Source organism: Nerophis ophidion, linkage group LG22 (genome assembly GCF_033978795.1).
Source record: "Nerophis ophidion isolate RoL-2023_Sa linkage group LG22, RoL_Noph_v1.0, whole genome shotgun sequence".
Classification (NCBI taxonomy): Eukaryota; Metazoa; Chordata; class Actinopteri; order Syngnathiformes; family Syngnathidae; genus Nerophis; species Nerophis ophidion.
Window position 1 is genome coordinate 35,513,918 of NC_084632.1, and position 23,143 is coordinate 35,537,060.

At 40.2% G+C, this 23,143-nt stretch overlaps 1 protein-coding gene across 2 annotated transcripts in view; it reads right to left on the reverse strand.

Moving 5' to 3' along the window:
- Positions 1 to 23,143, reverse strand: part of tns3.2 (tensin 3, tandem duplicate 2) — a 124,932-nt gene that overhangs the window by 21,681 nt on the left and 80,108 nt on the right. For both annotated transcript variants that reach the window (XM_061883772.1, XM_061883771.1), the window contains 2 exons: positions 8,909 to 9,062; positions 2,155 to 2,579 (listed from right to left, as the gene is read on the reverse strand). In XM_061883772.1, the coding sequence (XP_061739756.1) occupies positions 2,155 to 2,579; positions 8,909 to 9,062 (579 nt within the window). The remainder of the gene's footprint in view (positions 1 to 2,154; positions 2,580 to 8,908; positions 9,063 to 23,143) is intronic.

The following is a 23,143-nucleotide window of genomic DNA, read 5'->3' on the forward strand; positions in this document are numbered from 1 at the left end:
ACTCAGGGAGACAAACAGGAAGCTGAACCAAAATAAGAGTGCTGACAGGAACTAAGGACAGGAAATACTAAACACACAGAGGAGAAACTAAAACACAAGCAAACTGTCAGTGGCAAGCCTGACACGTTACAATGATTTGCAAATCCTTTTCAACTTATATTCAATTGAACACACTGCAAACACAATATATTTAATGCAGCTCGTGACTGCCCATCACTGCCCATTTTACCCTACCTAAAAACATCCAAAACTGCCAACAATATTCCATTTACATGTCATGGCCTGAACATTAACCAACTATGAACGATACTGTTATTATAGGCGCCAACGCAGAAGGCCTATTTTAGCGGTGCATTTTGCCATGGTTGATCCTGCTCTGTCTCAAACTTGGTAGAAGTTCATTCTAGATTCTAATTCATGCATATTTCCCCTGGTAGCAGACACATGTGACCATGGACCGAGAGGCCAGGAAACCCCAGCATATAACCCCAATCCTTGAGAGTTTGCACCGGCCGGCTCCCTGTTCATTTTAGAATTGATTTTAAAACCTTGCTCTTTGTTTTTAAAGCTGTACATGGACTGGCACCTCATTATATCTCGGACCTCATCCAAATTTACAATCCTGCGCGCGCTTTGAGATCCAAGAGCCAGCTCCAGCTCGTGGTGCCCAAGACCAGACTTAAAACTAGGGGAGACAGGGCCTTCTCTGTGGTCGGCCCTAAGCTCTGGAACACTGTGGCCCTCCATATTCAAACTGGTCCCACAATGGAGTGTTTTAAGTCTCGTCTTAAGACCCATTTTTATTCTCTGGCTTTTAACACTACTGAGTTGTGTGGTCCTCTGTTGCGCTCTGTGTTTTGAAATGTTGATTTCTATTTACTGTTTTAATTGGTTTCACCCATAAAATCGTTGTTAATCATATTAGTTTTATATCGGTTTTGTATGTATTTATTTATTATTATTTTGTCAAAGTTTGTTGATGACGAACCCCAAGATGCAGAGATGGAGGCAGGCATGGAGTGAGAAAACATGGTTTTAATATAAAAAACTCGAAAAAAACAAACAAAGGGTTCAAACCAAAAGCGCGCACGTGGGCGGATAACAAACAAAAGGCCTAGCGTGGAAGCTAACAGGTATCTAGCAGGAAACAGAAAAAACACAAAACCAAAAATCTAGGAGAAAACAGACTACAAATAGCGAACAGGAACAGCTTACCGCTACGACGACAAGGACAAATAGTAGCACAACAGGTAATAGCTGTAATGATGACATCGACACGACACGACAGGTAGCAACGACACAAGAGCGACAATAATCCAGCCCTGACTGGAGGAACTAAGGAGGTAAAATAGGAGCTGGCTGATTGACATCAGGTGTGGCCAGGAGCCAATCAGCCAGAGCTGAGGGGAAACAAAGCACTCAGGGAGACAAACAGGAAGCTGTACCAAAATAAGAGTGCTGACAGGAAATACTAAACACACAGAGGATAAACTAAAAGACAAACAAACTGTTTATTATTATTATTTGTTTTTATTCAGTCATTTGTGGAGCTCAGGATAATATTTGAATGTTGTTTTTAATATTGTTGTGCAGCACTTCAAATGTGCTATATAATTAAAGTAGATTGGATTGGATTGATATTGATAGTTTTTAAACAAAACTGCACTCTGCTTCTTAAATTTATTGTTCATTCTCCTTGTGTTTGGGTTCAAAAATATAAGGTTCTGGATCATAATTTATCCCAGAGTAATCTTTGTTGGCTGCCACAAAGTCTGCTTGATTCGCATTGTTGTTGATAGGGAAGGGATCTGTGGTTGCTACTTCTACGTCACGAATCATGTGACTGGCTTGCTCATTATTATTATTAGTTTATTAGTTTATAATTTCTTCGGTCAGTGATCAACAAAATAAACAAACAGTTATTTATTCATAAATTGAAAATGTTGCCGACCGAAAGGGTTTAGGCTGAAGTTGAACACTTATTGCGCCTAACCATATAAACAATGTCAAATACAAGATGAGCTTCCAAAAATTATAAAATTTCCTTTGCACAACATATTATAAATACACCTTGTACACAACATAAACACTGTTCAATTACTGTATGTTGTGCGAACGTAACCTTTATAAACAACACCCTGATTCTATGAGTACCTGCTCCACTTGATGGGGTCCCACTTAAGAGGTCAGGGGTCAGTGACGAGAAAGGCAGGCTGACATCGACTCCACTGTGAAGACTTGAAACCGCACTCAGAGAAGTTGAACAAGAGCCAAGCTCACCACCCTCACCCCCTCTCCTCTTTTCGGGCAACAGCGGAGGGAGGTCCTCATCTCCACCGAGGCTCAAGACCCTGAGGTCCCTCATGGCTTCCAGGAGGCTGTGCTCCAGGTTGCCATTTACTGTCAATAACGAACACACGTCTGGGCTTTCTGTCGCCACGTGGACTTCTGGACCCCCAACCGAGCCTTTGCGAGCCCCCCAAGGAGAACCCTGGACATTGGGCGTGCTGCGCTTGATAGGAGTTGAGGGCTGAGAGGAGTTTGGAGTGTGCTGGTGCCACACGGGAGGCGGCGTGCATCTGTGCAGAACAGAGCGACATATTTGGAGGGAGAAGAAGGAAAATTAGTTGTTAGATGGTAAAAACTGTTCAGTTCAGTTCAGTTACAGTTTATTTGGAACACGCATACAATACAATGTAATGCATCACATATTTCCAGTTGTTCCTTTATAGCAGGGGTGTCGAACTCAAATACAGAGTGGGCCAAAGTTGTAAAACCGAACAAAGCCGTGGGCCAAGGTTGAACAAATTAACCTTTTAACAGGGACTCAAATAAGTTTTGCATTGAATATTGAACAAGCAAGGCTTATATAATTTTATAGTGACATGCAAAATCCAGTTTCAAATAATAATAATTTAAAAAATAGCAATGGCATATCAAATAAAAATAAATAAAAAATAAAAATTTAATGCCTCTTTTCGGCTGCAGGGTTTGGTGGTAACGGGGGTGTATATTGTAGCGTCCCGGAAGAGTTAGTGCCGCAAGTGGTTCTGGGTATTTGTTCTGTTGTCTTACGGTGAGGATGTTCTCCCAAATTGTTTGTCATTCTCGTTTGGTGTGGGTTCACAGTGTGGCGCATATTTGTAACAATGTTAAAGTTGTTTATACGGCCACCCTCAGTGTGACCTGTAGGGCTGTGTTTTTTATACACTTTGATTTCTATTTTACGGTTTTAATTGATTTTACCCTTTAAAATTGTTTTTAATCATATTTGTTTTTATATTGTTTTTTGTTGGTTTTATATTTATTTATTTTTTCTTTTTATTCAGTCATTGGTGGAGCATAATATTGTTTTTTTAATATTGTTTTTAACATGGCTGTGCAGCACTTTCGAAACGTTATTGTTGTTTAAATGTGCTATATAAATAAAGTGGATTAGATTGGATTGGATTGACCAAGTATGCCATTCCAAAGGCAGTGTTTTTAGGGCCCACCCCCAACATTGTTGTCCGGGGGGAAATCGGGAGAAATTCGGGTGGGGCACTGAACTTCGGGAGTCTCCCGGGAAAATCGAGAGGGTTGACGAGTATGAGTATTAGCGGTTAATGTGGCGTTAAAGCGGCGGGCCAGCTGTAATGTTAATTTGATATTGCCTCAAGGGCCAAATGAAAGTACACGGCGGGCCAAATGTGGCCCCAAGTTTGATACCCATGCTTTACAGCATGTCGGAAAAGGAGTAGGAAGAAGCAGAGCTTATTTAATCCTACCCCTTTTCATATCATAGCAATTTTATCCCATGTCCTTATTCTCTATAACAGAACAGTGAATAAATAAATAATATACCATAGTAAGTAAACAAATATTAAATACATAACTAATGTTTATCTTAAAAGATAAAAAAAGGTTCAAGTTGTTCATCATAATCATCATTCTGTGTACTTTGTGAACACTTGTAATTTGAACAGTTTCCTAAACTGAATCATATTGGTGCTGTGTTTGATTTCTTTGGTTAATCCATTCTATCATTTTATTCCACATACCCTATTTCCTTGAATTGCCGCCGGGGCGCTAATTAATTTAAAATCCCTTCTCACTCCTGCGCTTACCAAAGGCATGCGGTAAAAGTAAGCCTGCGCAAAATTTTTTAAAACCCTCTTCTCACTCTGGCACTTACCAAAGGCATGCAGTAAAAATTTGAGTGTGATGTAAGCTTGGACCTTAAATCATACTGAATAGCTCTTAATCTTCTTCCCTTTACGCAATTTCAAATTACCGGTATTGAAATCAGCCTCCTCCATTTTGAAAATGATGACAGGGGAAGTGCCACTCGTGACGTCACGAGTTCGACCAAGCGCTAATACTAAGCATGCGCTAATTATTTTGGTAAGCGAGTTTTACCCGGCAGTAATTCAAGGCAGGCGCATACTATATGCCTGGCGACAATTCAAGGAAATACGGTAGTTATGCTAAAGGTGTCATGATCCGTGGTCCGGATCATGTTTTTGTATTTTCTGTTAGTTTTGGACTCCTTTAGTTCCTAATTGTGAGACCTGAGTTTGGTTTGTTTGCCATGGCTGCTTATTGTTTTCACCTGCGTCTGGTGTTCGGGACGCTCACCTGTCTCTAATCAGAGGCATTATTTAAGCCTGTCTTTGCCAGTCAGTCGGCCTGGCGCCATTGTTCGCTTCATGCCGTGTCCAAGTAAGTTTTGTTTGTTCATGCCACAGCTCGTGAGTGTTCCATGTCCCGTAGTCCTTGCTAAGTGTTAGCTTCTACGTTTCCTGTTTTTAACTTCTCGTACGAACGGCAAGCTTTCCTTTTGTTGTTTGGCTGTTATTTTGTACGAACCCCGTTTCCATAAGAGTTGGGAAATTGTGTTAGATGTAAATGTAAACGGAATACAATGATTTGCTAATCATTTTTAACCCATATTTAGTTGAATATGCTACAAAGACAACATATTTGACGTTCAAACTGCTAAAAATCATTAACTTTAGAATTTCATGCCAGCAACACGTGACAAAGAAGTTGGGAAAGGTGGCAATAAATACTAATAAAGTTGAGGAATGCTCATCATATACTTATTTGGAACATCCCACATGTGTGCAGGCTAATTGGGAACAGGTGGGTGCCATGATTGGGTATAAAAACAGCTTCCCAAAAAATGCTCAGTCTTTCACAAGAAAAGATAGGGCGAGGTACACCCCTTTGTCCACAACTGCGTGAGCAAATAGTCAAACAGTTTAAGAACAACGTTTCTCAAAGCGCAATTGCAAGAAATTTAGGGATTTCAACATATAGTATCATCAAAAGGTTCAGAGAATCTGGAGAAATCACTCCATGTAAGCGTCATAGACGAAAACCAACATTCAATGACCGTGCCCTTCGATCCCACAGACGTCACTGTATCAAAAACCAACATCAATCTCTAAAGGATATCACCACATGGGCACAGGAACACTTCATAAAACCACTGTCACTAAATACAGTTCGTCGCTACATCTGTAAGTGCAAGTTAAAGCTCTACTATGCACAACAAAAAGCCATTTATCAACAACATCCAGAAACGGCGCCGGCTTCTCTGGGCCCGAGATCATTTAAGATTGACTGATGCAAAATGGAAAAGTGTTCTGTGGTCTGAGGAGTTCACTTTTCAAATGTTTTGGGGAAATATTTGACATTGTGTCATCCGGACCAAAAGGGAAACGGGGTTTGTACAGTAGTTGGATGATTTTTGATAAATAAATCATCTCCTACCTCACGCTGTCGTCCAGAGTTGTCCGTTTTGCATCTCGGGAAAAGAACCGCGCAGTAAGCCACAACCATACCGTGACAAAAGGTTTTAAGTGTTCTTTGTTGCATACACAAGTTTTAAATTTGATTTTCCTCTTAAGGGTAAAATTCTCCATTTTTGTTGAGAATAAGGGCAGCACAGTGGTAGAGGGGTTAGTGCGTCCCCCTCACAATACGAAGGTCCTGAACAGTCCTGGGTTCAATCCCAGGCTCGGGATCTTTCTGTGTGGAGTTTGCATGTTCTCCCCGTGACTGCGTGGGTTCCCTCCGGGTACTCCGGCTTCCTCCCACATGCACCTGGGGATAGTTTGATTGGCAACACTAAATGGTCCCTAGTGTGTGAATGTGAGTGTGAATGTTGTCTGTCTATCTGTGTTGGCCCTGCGATGAGGTGGCGACTTGTCCAGGGTGTACCCCGCCTACCGCCCGAATGCAGCTGAGATAGGCTCAAGCGACCCCCCGCGACCCCAAAAAGGGACAAGCGGTACAAAATGGATGGGATGTTGAGAATAATTGTTGTCCATTCTTGGGTAACGGGTTATAGTTTGCTTTGGACATAATTTGAGCTGTTGGCAAACTCACCAAATCGTTGAATTTAAAAAAAATAAATAAAAAGGGTGTGTATGTTCTCTATATCCAACATTATGTATTACTCTAATTCAGGGGTGTCCAAACGTTTTCCACTTAGGGCTGCACACTGAAAAATCAACCCAAGCAGGGGCCATTTTGATATTTTTTTATTTCAAAAACCAATACAATATATGTGTAAAAATATACATTTCGGCCTCCACTCAGGCTTGGTCCCAGGGACCCCACGATTAATTTGGTCAAAAAAATATCTAAAATGTGTCATTATTTTGTATTATTGTTATTCAAGATCAGTGGTGTCAAACTCAAATACAGAGTGGGCCAAAATTTAAAATTGAACAAAGCCGCGGGCCGAGGTTGAACAAATTAACCCTTTAATAGGGACCCAAACAAGTTTTGCATTGAATATTGAACAAGTAAGACTTATATAACTTTATAGTGACATGCAAAATCTAGTTTCAAATAATAATAATTAAAAAATATCAATGGCATATCAAATAAAATAACACAAATTTAATGCCTTTTTTCGGTGGCGGGTTTGAGTTGGGGCGGGGTTTGGTGGTAGCGGGGGTGTATATTGTAGCGTCCCGGAAGAGTTACTGATGCAAGGTGTTCTGGGTATTTGTCCGGTTGTGTTTATGTTGTGTTACGGTGCGGCTGTTCTCCCGAAATGTGTTTGTCATTCTGGTTTGCTGTGGGTCCACAGTGTGGCGCATATTTGTAACAGTGTTAACCTTGTTTATACGGCCACCCTCAGTGTGATCTGTATGGCTGTTGACCAAGTATGCCTTGCATACACTCGTGTGTGTGTGTATGAGCCGCGTATATTATGTGAGTGGGCCGGCACGCTGTTTTTATGGAAGAAAAGCGGACGTGGCGACATGTAGAGAACGGCTAAAGCAGTGCTTTTACGGCCCGCCCCCAATATTATTGTCCGGGTGGAAATCGGGAGAAATTCGGGAGGGGCACTGAACTTCGGGAGTCTCCCCGGAAAATTGGGAGGGTTGACGAGTATGAGTATTAGCGGTGAATGTGGTGTTACAGCGGCGGGCCAACTCTAATGTTTATTTGATATTGCCTCAAGGGCCAAATGAAATTACACGGCGGGCCAAATTTGGCCAGAGTTTGGCCCGCGGGCCAGAGTTTGACACCCATGCTCTAGATCAACATTAGGTCTATTTGTCAAAATAACGTTTTTAAAGATTTAAGTTGTATGCCCTGTTTTGTTATGGGAAAAAAAACATCCATCCATCCATTTTCTACCGCTTATTCCCTTTCGGGGTCGCGGGGGGCACTGGCGCCTATCTCAGCTACAATCGGGCGGAAGGCGGAGTACACCCTGGACAAGTCGCCACCTCATCGCAGGGCCAACACAGATAGACAGACAACATTCACACTCACGTTCACACACTAGGGCCAATTTTTAGTGTTGCCAATCAACCTATCCCCAGGTGCATGTCTTTAGAAGTGGGAGGAAGCCGGAGTACCCGGAGGGAACCCACGCAGTCACGGGGAGAACATGCAAACTCCACACAGAAAGATCCTCAGCCTGGAATTGAACCCAGGACTGTAGGACCTTCGTATTGTGAGGCAGACGCACTAACCCCTGTACCACCGTGAAGCCGAAAAAAAAACACAAAATATGCAAAAGTTTCACCCAATAAAATTTTAAAGTGGAATATTTGAGATTATATAATAATTGGAGCCTTAAAAATGTCAACACATAACAACATTGATTTTTTTTTTTTTTTGCAATGACACAAAAAAATCCTACTAAAATTATTGGGGATCCAAAAGGGTCCTACTCATTAAAACTAAAAAAACTTTTTTTTTTTACTGTTTACTTTAAACCCAATCATCTTGAGATCCACTTCAGATCCATCTGTCAATTATAGCTTTTATTGTTGTTTATGTTTTTTGTTTGTTCTTATTAGGCCCTTCTTTAGAAAAACTTTGTTTTTTATATGGCAAACACAAAATATGCAACATTTTCCCCCAAAAAATGTCTCAAAGTGGAATATTTAATGTCACATTGATTTTGATTCATTATTATTTTTTAAAGAAAATAACAGCCTGCATGGCAGCTTTGTGTTATTAGAGTAAACATTGCAACCTTTTCTTGTCACATTTCACCTGTTTGCTCTTTTATACCACTTTTTCCTTTTTAAATTTTTTTAATCGTATTTTTAGAATGTGCCGCACTTTGGACAACCCTGCTCTCATTGATCTTTTTTGTAACAGATATGGAAACTCGAGTGAGCAGTGGACAATATGAAGTGATTTTTGGTCTAGAACATGTTTTGCTTTATTCATTATTGACGTGTTTCTTGCTACTTTAATGTTGTATATTTTTTACATGAGATTTCCAGTTCATTTTTATCATCTTTTAATAAACGGTATTTAGCGATTTTAGCCTTTGAGTAATACAGAAAAATATCGTCCGACCAATTATCTACACTTGATTATTGTAAGTTTGTTCTTGCTAGATGCCGTTAAAACACACACATTGCGTACATGGTATCCGTACCTGTCTGAGTGTGGGAGGGGACTGCTTGACGACACGGAACACATGGAACCGAACACCCGTGGACAGGAAGCAGAACTCACAGACATGTCGGATCTGAATAGCTCTCCGTCACTAGAGCCCGTGTGGTTTGCACTGTCCAGGAAACTTCGAGAATCTAGGGGGAAAAAAAAGGTTCTATTTTAATTGAAGGAAGTAGCATAAAATTGCTGGGTTTTTCATGGGACGGCGTGGCGGAGTTGGGAGAGTGACTCTGCCAGCAACCTGAGCGTTCCCGGTTCAATCCCCACCTTCTACCATCCAAGTCACGTGCGTTGTGTCCTTGAGCAAGACACTTCACCCTTGCTCCTGATGGGTGGTGGTTAGCGCCTTGCATGGCAGCTCCCGCCATCAGTGTGCGAATGTGTGTGTGAATGGGTGAATGTGGAAATAGTAGGGGTGTAACGGTACGTGTATTTGTATCGAACCGTTTCGGTACGGGGGTTTTCGGTTCGGCAAGTTCGGAAGCAGAAGTCTTCACAAGCTGCTCTGCTTTCTGCCTCTGTCTCTGCCTCATTGTCCCGCCCACACAACCATCTGATTGGTTACATACAAAGCCAATCAGCAGTGCGTATTCAGAGCGATGTAACAGCCAATCAGCAGTGCGTATTCAGACTTCAGAACGACGTAGTCTATGCTTTAGCGTCGAGCAGATATTTGTCTAGCAGGGGAGGAGCGGACTCTACTCAAATTATACTAAACAGTTCCCAGTCACAACTATTACAAACATCACTATCAGCCCGTTGACCTTCTAGAAACTTAAACTGCAGCTCAGCTCGCTCACAGTATAGGCTTGAGATGAAGGCTAATTAGCTTTTAGCGTAACGTTAGTTCATTTTTCTGTGTGTGTGTGTGTGTGTGTGTGTGTGTGTGTGTGTGCGTGTGTGTGTGCATGTGCGTGTTTCATTGAACTCTATTGTGTTTAGGGATGAATAGTCTCTCCTATTGCAATTGTACTATTTTTCAGCTGTAGTTTCATGAATCATTAGTAATGTATTAGCCTAGTTTTGAATAGCAGGGTCCCTGCTATCACATGTTGATAAAAATATAACATTTACATAATAAAAGTCAACTACAGGCTTCCCAAATGCTGTAATAAATTAAGCATGATGAGTTGACAAACAGTTTCAATGGAAAGTGTTTAATGTTAAACTTTTTATATGTAGAAGAGAGGTTTTTTAATTTTATTTAATCAAAGCAACAACTTGAGGCAGTTTAATGTGGATTAACGTGGGCAGAATTATTATAGTGTTCCCAATGTTAAAAGGATAAAGCCATTGTTTACAAATTTGGTAAATAAATAACCCAAAAATTTATATTTTGTTGATTTCTTACTGTACCGAAAATAAACCGAACCGTGACCTCTAAACCGAGGTACGTACTGAACCGAAATTTTTGTCAGGGGGCTTTGAGTTCCTTAAAAAAAAGGTAGAAAAGCGCTATAAAAGTATAACCCATTTACCATTTACTTTAGAGTGCTTACCTAAGGTTTTGATACCAATGCATTACTGCATATAATGTTTGGACAACATGTTTTAATTTTCCTGAAGGAACTCTCCTGAAGGAATCACTAAAGTACTATCTATCTATCTATCTATCAATGTTGTTCAATAGGAATAACAACATTTACAGTATGATTTCCAACATGTGTGTGTCACGCCTGTGGATTATGTTTTATTTTTACTCATGTTTGGTCATGTTATGTTTTGCAATTTTGGGACATTCAGTTCTTGCGTTTTGCACTTTCTGGTTTGTTTTGTTTCCATAGTAACCCATTGATTTTCACCTTGCCCTCTAATCACGCCCTTGTCCTCAGCTCTCACATTATTTAAGCCATTCTGTTTCTGTCCTCGTCCGGTGAACGTTACCTACGATACCTACTATCCTACCTACCTTACCTTGCTGACCTTCATGCCTTGCCAAGCTGTTTGTTGTTTTTGACCACGCCATGTAAGTTTTTTTGTACTGTATTTATGCCTCAGTGCAAATTTTTGGTTTGTTTTGTGCCATAGTCAGTGTTTTTGTTCATTTGTATATAGTCATGCCATTGTGCTGCTTTTGTTTTGAGTATAGTCTAGTTTGTTAAACGCCCTTGTGCACGCCCTTTGTTTTCCTGGTTTTGTATTATAGTGTTTAAAAAAATCAACATGTACTCACACTCGTCTGGCTTGTGCCAATCATCCTTTGCATAGTAGAAGCAAAACAAATCCAAGTCCATGTTTGAAAGTGTGAGGCAAAAGAAGATACATCAACTCGATGCAGTAATGCTAGACTTTAGCAACAACTTGTATAGCAGGGTCCTTAAATAGGCATCCTGTTAGACATATCAGGTTTTCCGGCTTTTAGTTTGGTCCGCCAAATTAACATTAGAGTTGCCCCGCCGGTAACACCACATTCACCGCTAACATTCACACTTTCCAACCCTCCCGATTTTCCCGGGAGACTCCCGAAGTTTAGTGCCCTTCCCAAAAATTCTCTGGGCAACCGTTCTCCCGATTTCCACCCGGACAACAATATTGGGAGCGTGCCTTAAAGGCACTGCCTTTAGCGTCCTCTTTTCCCCCATATAAACAGCGTGCTGGTCAAGTCACATAATATATGCAGCTTTCACACACACATGCTTGGTCAAAATCCATACAGGTCACATTGAGGGTGGCCGTATAAACAACTTTAACATTGTTACAAATATGCGCCACCCTGTGAACCCACACCAAACAAGAATGACAAAACACATTTCGGGAGAACACCCGCACCGTAACACAACATAAACACAACAGAACAAATACCCAGAAGCCCTTGCAGCACTAACTCTTCCGGAACGCTACAATATACACCTCCCGCTACCACCAAACCCTGCCCACCTAATTTTTATTTTATTTTCAAATTTATTAGCCTGTGGAAAAAATTAATGTTGATATTTACCTCAGAAGGCTGCAAATAGAAAAGAGGCATTAATTTTTTTAATAACATTTTATTTAATATACCACTGATGTTTTTTGAAAGTTGATTTTGCACTTTTACGTTATATAAGCTCTGCCTGTTCAATGGGAGGAAGCCCGAGTACCCGGAGGGAACCCACGCAGTCACAGAGAGAACATGCAAACTCCACACAGAAAGATCCCGAGCCCGGGATTGAGCCAGGATTACTCAGGACCTTCGTATTGTGAGGCAGATGCATTAACCGCTGTCCACCGTGCTGCCCTATTTAAGCCTTACTTGTTCAATATTCATTGCAAAAGTAGTTTGGGTACCTATTAAAAGGTACATTTTTTCAACCTTAGCCCGCGGCTTTGTTCAGTTTTAAATTTTGGCCCACTCTGTATTTGAGTTTGACACCCCTGCTTTAGATGCATCAATAAAACCTTCCAACATTGTAGAGCCCTGCGCTTTATATTTTTCTACTGCTTCTTTTAAAGCATAAATACACAAGTCAGTGCTATGCTTGCTCTTGAAGCCAAATGGGTTGTCTGTGGTGCAGCCCAAAGACCATTTTGGAACATGGCTTATTTTTAAATATTGCAGAAAATTGTCAAAAATGAAGACATTTTATAAATAGATCGTAAAGGTATTATTTTACAGTAAAAAGCGGAAATGTTGAGAAGAATGATGAAATATAACTAGATATGTCCGTTAACAGACTGCCAAAATTATCGGCCGATAAATGCTTTAAAATGTAATACAGTAAATTATCTGTATCCTTTTCAAAATTATTGGGATCTGTTTCAAAAAGCAACATTTATGACTTTTTTAAAACGCCGCTGTAGGGGAGAAGTACAGAGCGCCAATAAACCTTAAAGGCACTGCCCAGTAACATAATATCTACGGCTATTCACACACTCAAGTGAATGCACTTCATACTTGGTTAACAGCCGTACAGGTCACACTGAGGGTGGCCGTATAAACAACTTTAGCACCGTTACAAATATGCGCCACACGTGAACCCACACCAAACAACATTGACAAACACATTTTGGTAGAACATCCGCACCGTAACACAACATAAACACAATAGAACAAATACCCAGAACTAACTCTTCCAGAACGCTACAATATACACCCCCGCATTCACCTGGATTTGCCTCCAACTCTACTTCACCTAAACAAAATCAGGCCATCTATTTACCACTTGTATACCTATTACCAGAGTGTTTTCAAACATTGCCACGACCTGCAAATCTGCAGAAATATGTCTCATTTCAAAAGAACTGTATTTCAGTGGTTGTTATTGTTCTCAAGCAAATATACCAGCAAAACAGTACAAAAGTGTGCAACATAGTCAATATACAATCATGAAAACTGTGTTTCGAGGTAAAAACAAACATCACCAAGATAAACTGAGGCAATTCTTCCGATGTTTGAGTACACAGAAAGCAAATGAATGGCATGTAGACTCCAACAGCCCAGTATGGCATTCCAACAACAATGTGTCATGCAGCAAACATGAGCCCAGGCCACAGGCAAGCCTCAAGTACCATTAGTCACTGTAAAGTGAGTCAAAGAGCTTCTTGTTCAGACAGACGCTCTACCAACCCCCACTCACTCCCACCTCTCACCCACTCGCTTCATTCAAGGAATGGAGGCGGAGGAATTTGAATGAGTCGAGGCTTTAATTTAACTGACTTGTACATGTCCCAGCTACAATAAATCATGGATCATAAAATAACAAATTCTTTTAACTGATTTTGGGTTTAGTCATTCCATCATTGCATTCAGTGGCGGGCCGTAGTTTCCCAACTAGGCCTTCAGTGATGTCTTTAAAGATTACCTCTCAAAATACCATAATTGATGACCATTGCTATACCTTTATTTAAAGGCCTACTGAAATCAGATTTTCTCATTTAAACGGGGATAGCAGGTCCATTCTATGTGTCATACTTGATCATTTTGCGATATTGCCATATTTTTGCTGAAAGGATTTAGTAGAGAACATCGATGATAAAGTTCACAACTCTTGGTCGCTAATAAAAAAAACCTTACCTTTACCGGGAGTAGCAGACGATGTACGCGTGATGTCACGGGTTGTGGAGCCCCTCACATCCTCACATTGTTTACAATCATAGCCACCAGCAGCGAGAGCGATTCGGACCACGAAAGCGACATTTCCCCATTAATTTGAGCGAGGATGAAAGATCCATGGATGAGGAAAGTTACAGTGAAGGACTAGAGGAAAAAAAAAGACGAGGGCAGTGGGAGCGATTCAGATGTTATTAGACACATGTACTAGGATAATTCTCGAAAATCCCTTATCTGCTTATTGTGTTACTAATGTTTTAGTGAGATTATATAGTCGTACCTGAAAGTCGGAAGGGTGTGGCCACGGGTGTGGTGACCGCCAGTGTCTACGAGGTAATCCACGTTTCTCGACGAGGCAAAAGAGTCCACAGCTGCAGGAGGAACGACGCAAACTCTCCGCTCATGTCTACGGTAAGAGCCCGAATGTAAACAAGGAAACACCGGCTTTGTTTGTGTTGCTAAAGGCGGCCGCAATACACCGCTTCCCACCTACTTCTTTCTTCTTTGACATCTCCATAATTCATTGAACAAATTTTCAAAAGATTCAGCAACACAGATGTCCAGAATACTGTGGAATTATGCGATTAAAGCAGACAACTTATAGACGTGATCGGTGCTGGATCAAAATGTCCGCTACAGTCCGTGACGTCACGCGCACGCGTCGTCATACCGAAACGTTTTCGACGGGATACTTTGCGCAAAATTTAAAATTGCAATTTAGTAAACTAAGCCGGCTGTATTGGCATGTGTTGCAATGTTAATATTTCATCATTGATATATAAACTATCAGACTGCGTGGTGGGTAGTAGTGGGTTTCAGTAGGACTTTAATTTTAAATCTTGAACACATGTTAGCATATTTACATTTAATACATTTTTAGCCTGTTAAAAAATGGAAAAGCATCAAAATGCCCCCGTATCTTTTGTTTAATTGTTGTGTTATGTTAAAATAAATAAGAATTTTATTAAATAAGACATTTATTTTGTCCCGAATTTGTACACTAACTACTGTATTTTTTGGAGTATAAGTCGCACCTGCCGAAAATGCATAATAAAGAAGGAAAAAAAACATATATGTGTCGCACTGGAGTATAAGTCGCATTTTTGGGGGAAATTCATTTGATAAAACCCAACACCAAGAATAGACATTTGAAAGGTTATTTAAAATAAATAAAGAATAGTGAACAACAGGCTGAATAAGTGTACGTTATATGACTCATAAATAACCAACTGAGAAGGTGCCTGCTATGTTAACGTAACATATTATGGTAAGAGTCATTCAAATAACTATAACTGTCATAATCCGCTACCCGGATCATTTGTTATTTGGATTTTTAGTTTGTTTGTGCACTTCCTTGTTTGTTCCGTTACCATACTTTCTGATTAGTTCCATCTGCTAGTTGTTTCCTGACGCGCACCTGCTGGTAATTGTTTATTTCTGTATTTAAGCCCCCGTTTTCCGTTCACTCATCCTCTCCTCGTAGTTTGTGTTACATACAGCTTGTGTTTCACAAGTGACGACTCGGTTTTCTGTATCTGGACTCGCTAGCTTCCGCGCTTAGCCCTTTGTGTTTTTCTAGCTCACATGCTAGCTCTTTGTTTTGCCTGTTGTGCCAAGTGCCAGTTTTTCCGTTCCCTAGTCTGTTTTATTTGTTAATAAATCTTTATTTCTTACGGTACGCTGTGTCCGTGCCCGATCTGCACCTCGAAAGAGCGCTACCCACATCACGATGCCAGCCAAGCGTCACAATAACATATAGAACATGCTTTACGTTTACCAAACAATCTGTCACTCCTAATTGCTAAATCCCATGAAATCTCATACGTTTAGTCTCTTACGTGAATGAGATAAATAATATTATTTGATATTTTACGATAACGTGTTAATAATTTCACACATAAATCGCTCCTGAGTATAAGTCGCACCCCTGGCCAAACTATGAAAAAAAACTGCGACTTATAGTCCGAAAAATACGGTATAAGAAAGACATAGTCAGTGCACAAAGACGTATAAACAACTTTACCACACATTCAAACTGTTGAAACTTTTGTGTGTTTTGTTGGTTCATTCCAGTCAGCGTACCCATTGTTTTGTACTCCATTGCAAGTTTGCACAGCTCTGACTGAACACAAAGCCGTTTAGTTTGGGTCGAAGCTGCAGATGGAGTTTGATTGATTGATTGATTGATTGAAACTTTTATTAGTAGATTGCACAGTTCGGTACATATTCCGTACAATTGACCACTAAATGGTAACACCCGAATAAGTTTTTCAACTTGTTTGAGTCGGGGTCCACGTTAATCAATTCATGGAGCATGCTCATACTGTACGTTCATGCCTAAGAGATGTATCGATAGGCCCCATACTCAGGGTGGTATAGGATCGATACTAGCATGTTAAACTTGATATTTTCATATTCTTCTTTATGATTATTTCCACAAACAAATGCGGTTTTGCAGTTTACGTAGGGTTTCTCCTTGTTTGCCAAAATACCTGTGGTGGTGTGGGTGTGGACACCATGACGCCACAGTATTTATTGCATAATATGATAATAAGAGATTCTTTATAAAAGGCTCAAATGTGTACATACATTTAAATACAAATGTACTTTATCATTAATTAGCATCAAAATATATGTTTATATTATATTATTTTTTATGTTACCGTATTTTTCTAACTATAAGTCACAGTTTTTTTCATAGATTGGCCGGGGGGTGCGACATATACTTCGGAGGACTTATGAGTGAAATTATTAACACATTACTGCAAAATATCAAGTAGTATTTTTTTATTTCATTCGCGGAAGAGACTAAGAAAATGTCAGCAATCGTCACACACACGTCGACCAATAAGAATTTGGCGGGGGAGGATCATGGCAGAAGTGCATTGTGGGTCATGGAATGCTAACTGCTATATGCTATATGCTACTGCCGTAGCTATTAAAATGGATCATTTCATCGTTGGCGGTAACTTATAAAAACTGAGAAGGGCTGAACAAAAATGGCACCGAAAAGGAAATCATGTACTGCAGATTACAAGCTGGACGTAGTGAAATATGCAGCAGAAAACGACAAGAGGAAGCGGCGCATACCTTTGGAGTTGGCAGAGTTGTTTGGAAGCGACATCGAGGAAGAAGATTTCATGGGATTTATCGATTAGGAGTGACAGATTGTTTATTATTTCAGCAGTTATTTGAATGACTCTTACCATAATATGTTACGTTAACATAGCAGGCACCTTCTCAGTTGGTTATTTATGAATCATATAACGTACACTTATTCAGCCTGTTGTTCACTATTCTTTATTTATTTTAAATTGCCTTTCAAATGTCTATTCTTGGTGTTGGATTTTATCAAATTTCCCCCAAAAATGCGACTTATACTCCAGTGCAACGTATATATGTTTTTTTTCTTCTCTATTATGCATTTTCGGTCGGTGCGATGTATACTTCGGAGCGACCTTTAATCCGAAAACTACTGTATATTATTTAAAATTTTTGCCGTTTATTTTACAATGTACTTTGTTGAGAATTTTTCAAGAGTCTTGAGATTTTTTGTGATTTTTTTTTTTTCTTTATCAAACACATCAACAAATCGAGCATCTTTTACTGGTGTTATTGTAGAACGTACTACTTCTGTCCTTTGATGTCTCTGACAAAAAGCGAGCTGTAGCAAAGATGCAAGATTTTGGGGCTCAATGTTCGCGGGTATATATCATATGTGATAAAGTACAAACCCTGTTTCCATATGAGTTGGGAAATTGTGTTAGATGTAAATATAAACGGAATACAAATCATTTTCAACCCATATTCAGTTGAATATGCTACAAAGACAACATATTTGATTTCCAAACTGATAAACGTTTTTTTTTGTGCAAATAATCATTAACTTTATAATTTGATGTCAGCAACACGTGACAAAGAATTTGGGAAAGGTGGCAAAAAATACTGATAAAGTTGAGGAATGCTCATCAAACACTTATGGAACTTCCCACAGGTGTGCAGGCTAATTGGGAACAGGTGGGTGCCATGATTGGGTATAAAAGCAGCTTCCATGAAATGCTAAGTAATTCACAAACAAGGATGGGGCGAGGGTCACCACTTTGTAAGCAAATTGTCCAATAGTTTAAGAACAACATTTCTCAACGAGCTATTGCAAGGAATTTAGGGATTTTACCATCTAGGTCTGTAAAATCATCAAAAGGTTCAGAGAATCTGGAGAAATCACTGCACGTAAACTATTGTAGTGGCGAATTCACAAACGAGTGAACGTCGAGTTGGGTATGAAAAGGGGATGTGATTAGTGGCGGCAGCAGGTGGTGTGTGTGATCAGTGCACCACATAAAGGAAGGGCCACTGAAACTGAAAGGACTCAAAACCGAGAAGTATAAAAAACCAAAAATCTAATTAGTGAAGTATCTAATTTAATTCCCGCCAGTTATAGATTTGGTTACTTTATTTATTTTTTGTATTATTAGTCCACCTACAGGGGCTTCACGGTGGAAGAGAGGTTAGTGCGTCTGCCTCACAATACGAAGTTCCTGCAGTCCTGGGTTCAAATCCAGGCTCGGGATCTTTCTGTGTGGAGTTTGCATGTTCTCCCCGTGAATGCGTGGGTTCCCTCCGGGTACTCCGGCTTCCTCCCACTTCCAAAGACATGCACCTGGGGATAGGTTGATTGGCAACACTAAATTGGCCCTAGTGTGTGAATGTTGTCTGTCTATCTGTGTTGGCCCTGCGATGAGGTGGCGACTTGTCCAGGGTGTACCCTGCCTTCCGCCCGATTGTAGCTGAGATAGGCGCCAGCGCCCCCCGCGACCCCGAAAGGGAATAAGCGGTAGAAAATGGATGGATGGATAGTCCACCTACTAAAACATTTTTAAAGGCTTTGGCAGACTTAAAAACTTTGCACTATGCACGAAATCTGTACACATGTTCATTATGACCGGACACACGGATATCAACAAAGATAATGTAAGTCCTCAAATATTTTCTATTACGCCCCCACTAGTAAGAAAAAAAACATTTTGCGCCGGCCCACCTTCCATCGCGACGACAAATAGTAAGATGTGTCTATACAATTGTAGAAAGTACTCCTCTGCATAACATTATATCATTATTAACATTAAGGAAAACAAAATAAAAATAATCATAGATCAATTTACAACAAAGAATAACTTTATTAATATTGTTTAGTTACTGATTAAGGGAAAAGACTTAAAGGCCTACTGAAACCCACTACTACCAGTCTGATAGTTTATATATCAATGATGAAATATTAACATTGCAACACATGCCAATACGGCCTTTTTAGTTTACTAAATTACAATTTTAAATTTCCCGCGGAGTTTCTTGTTGAAAACGTCGCAGAATGATGATGGGTGTTTTTTTGACGTTATTGGTTGTAGCGGACATTTTAGCCCAGCACCACTTACGGCTAAAAGTCATCTGTTTTCATCTCATAATTACACAGTATTTTGGACACCTGATTTTCTGAATCTTTTGCAATTTGTTCAATTAATAATGGAGACTATAAAGAAGAATGATGTTGGTGGAAAGCGGTGGATTGCAGCTGCCTTTAGCAACCGAAAAACAGCCGGTGTTTCTTTGTTTGTTGTGAAGCTTTAGCGAACATGTTTCTCTACCACATGTCAACCAGCAAGGTTTTGGATGAGAAAATTGTGCTATTAAGTCGGCTCTTACCGGAGACTTGTGCAGCAGCTGTGATCTTGGCTCCTCCATTGGCTTCTCTCAGAGACACTGACGGTCACCACAGCCCTCCGACTTTCAGGTATGACTTTATAATCTCACTAAAATAATACACAATAAGCAGATACGGGATTTTCCAGAATTATCCTAATAAATGTGTCCAATAACATCTTAATCGCTTTCACTGCCCTCGCCTTTTTTTTTTTTTACTTTCCTTTTCTAGTGCTTCACTCTAACTTTCCTCATCCACGAATCTTTCATCCTCGCTCAAATTAATGGGGAAATCGTCGCTTTCTCAGTCCGAATCACTCTAGCTGCTGGTGGCCATGATTGTAAACAATGTGAGGATGTGAGGAGCTCCACAACCCGTGACGTCACGTGCACATCGTCTGCTACTTCCGGTACAGGCAAGGCTTTTTTATTAGCAACCAAAAGTTGCGAACTTTATCATCGATGTTCTCTACTAAATCTTTTCAAGTATGACACATAGAATGGACCTGCTATCCCCGTTTAAATAAAACAAATCTCATTGCAGTTGGCCTTTAAAGTTCTTCTATTCGCCTGAAAGTCACTAAAAAATGTTATAATTTTTTTAAACTATAAAAATTTTTTGGACCGACTTGAACTATTTGATACTGAAAAATACAATTAAATAGACTCAATAGATAATTATGATACATTCAAATTGACCAACGATAATAACTCAGTATATCCATCCATCCATTTTATACCGTTTGTCCCTTCTGGGGTCGCGGAGGGTGCTGGAGCCTATCTCAGCTGCATTCAGGCGGAAGGCGGGTTACACCCTGGACAAGTCACCACCTCATCACAGGGCCAACACAGATAGACAGACAACATTCACACTCACATTCACACACTAGGGCCAATTTAGTGTTGCCAATCAACCTTAAAACAATATAACCTACAAAACAAAAATGAATAAAGCAATGTGTGAAAATGAGTAGGTCTGCAATAATGGCTACAATGAGCTTTTTGAAGCGGGGTTTGTAGCATGATACTGCATGATACTGATAAAGCATGGTCCCTGGGAATCGCACTGCTTCTTTTTGAGTCGCAGAGGTCATCAGCCTTTTAGGAATTTTTTTTTTGGGTCACATTTTCGAACAGATTTGGACAGGATCCAATTTTTTTATAATTGTTTTTTGCATAATAATCCGGAACGTTTTTATTTTGTGTTTATATTACATCATGAGCCAATTTAAAAAAAATAGCTGCGGTTCACAAATGGCCGCTGGGCCCACTTTGAACACACCTGGTCAATGACCTAAGACAGGGATGTCCAATGTGCGGCCCGCAGGTAACTTTTAACGGCCCCATGGCACATTCTAATATTATGATTAAATAAATATGTTGCATGCACCTGGGATAAGTTGATTGGCAACACTAAAACTGCCCCTAGTGTGTTTGTTGCCTGTCTGTCTGTGTTGGCCCTGTGATGAAGTGGCGACTTGTCCTGGGTGTACCCCGCCTTCCGCGCAATTGTAGCCCCCCCCTCCCCCGTGACCCCAAAGGGAATAAGCGGTAGTAAATGGATGGATGTTGCATATTTCTCGTTGACCGTTTAAAAAACCAAGCTGTGTTTTTTTCTAAGAAGGGCCTAAAACGAACAAACATAAAACATAAACAACAATAACACTTACAATTGACAAAGAGATCTGAAGTTGATCTCGAGACTATTGTGTTAAAAATAAACAGTAAAAAATGTATAATTTATTGTTTAACACTTTTGTGATAATCCTGTTGGATCCCTAATAATTTTAGTGTGATTTTTATTTTATTTTTTTTTTTTAAGTGTCACTGCTCCAAAAAAAAACTAAAAATTAATATCAATGTTGTTATGAGTTATTGACCTTTTTAAAGGGGAACATTATCACCAGACCTATGTAAGCGTCAATATATACCTTGATGTTGCAGAAAAAAGACCATGTATTTTTTTAACCAATTTCCGAACTCTAAATGGGTGAATTTGGGCGAATTAAACGCCTTTCTATTATTTGCTCTCGGAGCGATGACGTCAAAACGTGACGTCACCTAGGTAGTCAACGACATTTTCTCAAACATTACACGCAGCAAGTCAAATCAGCTCTGTTATTTTCCGTTTTTTTGACTGTTTTCCGTACCTTGGAGACATCATGCCTCGTCGGTGTGTTGTCGGAGGGTGTAACAACACGATCAGGGACGGATTCAAGTTGATTTACGTAGAATGTGCATCGATTAGCACGGCATGCGAATCGATGCTAACATGCTATTTAGGCTCGCTGTATGTACATATTGCATTGTTATGCCTCAATTGTAGCTATATTTGCATCCAGCCTTCCCCTCCATCCGCATTTAATGCCAAACAAACACATACCAATCGACTGATTTAAGTTGCTCCAGTGTCAAGAGATGCGAAAGTCCCTCGTTTGGTCCGCACATTTTACCGGCAATGCTATGATAGATGGCACAGAGATGAATGGATACCCTGCGACACTCAAAGCAGATGCATTTCCAACGATAAAGTCAACGAAATCACGAAGCTGAGTTTTGTTGATGTTATTGACTTATGTGCTAATCAGACATATTTGGTCGCGGCATGACTGCCAGCTAATCGATGCTAACATGCTATTTAGGCTAGCTGTATGTACATTTGTAGCTGTATTTGCATCCAGCGTTTCCCTCAACCCACATTTAATGCCAAACAAACACTTACCAATTAACAGATTTAAGTTGCTCCAGTGTCAATGCGAAGGTCCCGATCGTTTGGTCCGCACATTTTACCGGCGATGCTAAGGCAGACATGGCCGAATAGCGTCAATAGCTTCAGTTTCTTCTTCCATTTCGTTTTCGCTGTCTGCCTCCATACTCCAACCATCCGTTTCAATACATGCGTAATCTGTTGAATCGCTTAAACCGCTGAAATCCGAGTCTGAATCCGAGCTAATGTCACTATATCTTGCTGTGGTATCCGCCATGTTGTTTGTATTGCGTGTCGCAGTGGAACCCGAGGGTCCCTGGTTCAATCCCCACCTGGTACCAACATCGTCACGTCCGTTGTGTCCTGAGTAAGACACTCCACCCTTGCTCCTGATGGTTGCTGGTTAGCGTCTTGCATGGCAGCTCCCTCCATCCATGTGTGAATGTGTGTGTGAATGGGTAAATGTGGAAGTAGTGTCAAAGCGCTTTGAGTACCTTGAAGGTAGAAAAGCGCTATACAAGTACAACCCATTTATCATTTATTTATTGGCATGACTGGATGACGTCACAAGAAAACGGACGGTGGCTTCGCAGATAGCGAAAATCAGGCACTTTAAAGCCTTTTTTCGGGCTATTCTGGGATGGGTAAAATTTTGAAAAAAACTTCGAAAAATAAAATAAGCCACTGGGAACTGATTTTTATTGGTTTTAACCCTTCTGAAATTGTGATAATGTTCCCCTTTAAGGCTCCAATTATTGTATGAGCTAAAATATTCCATTTTA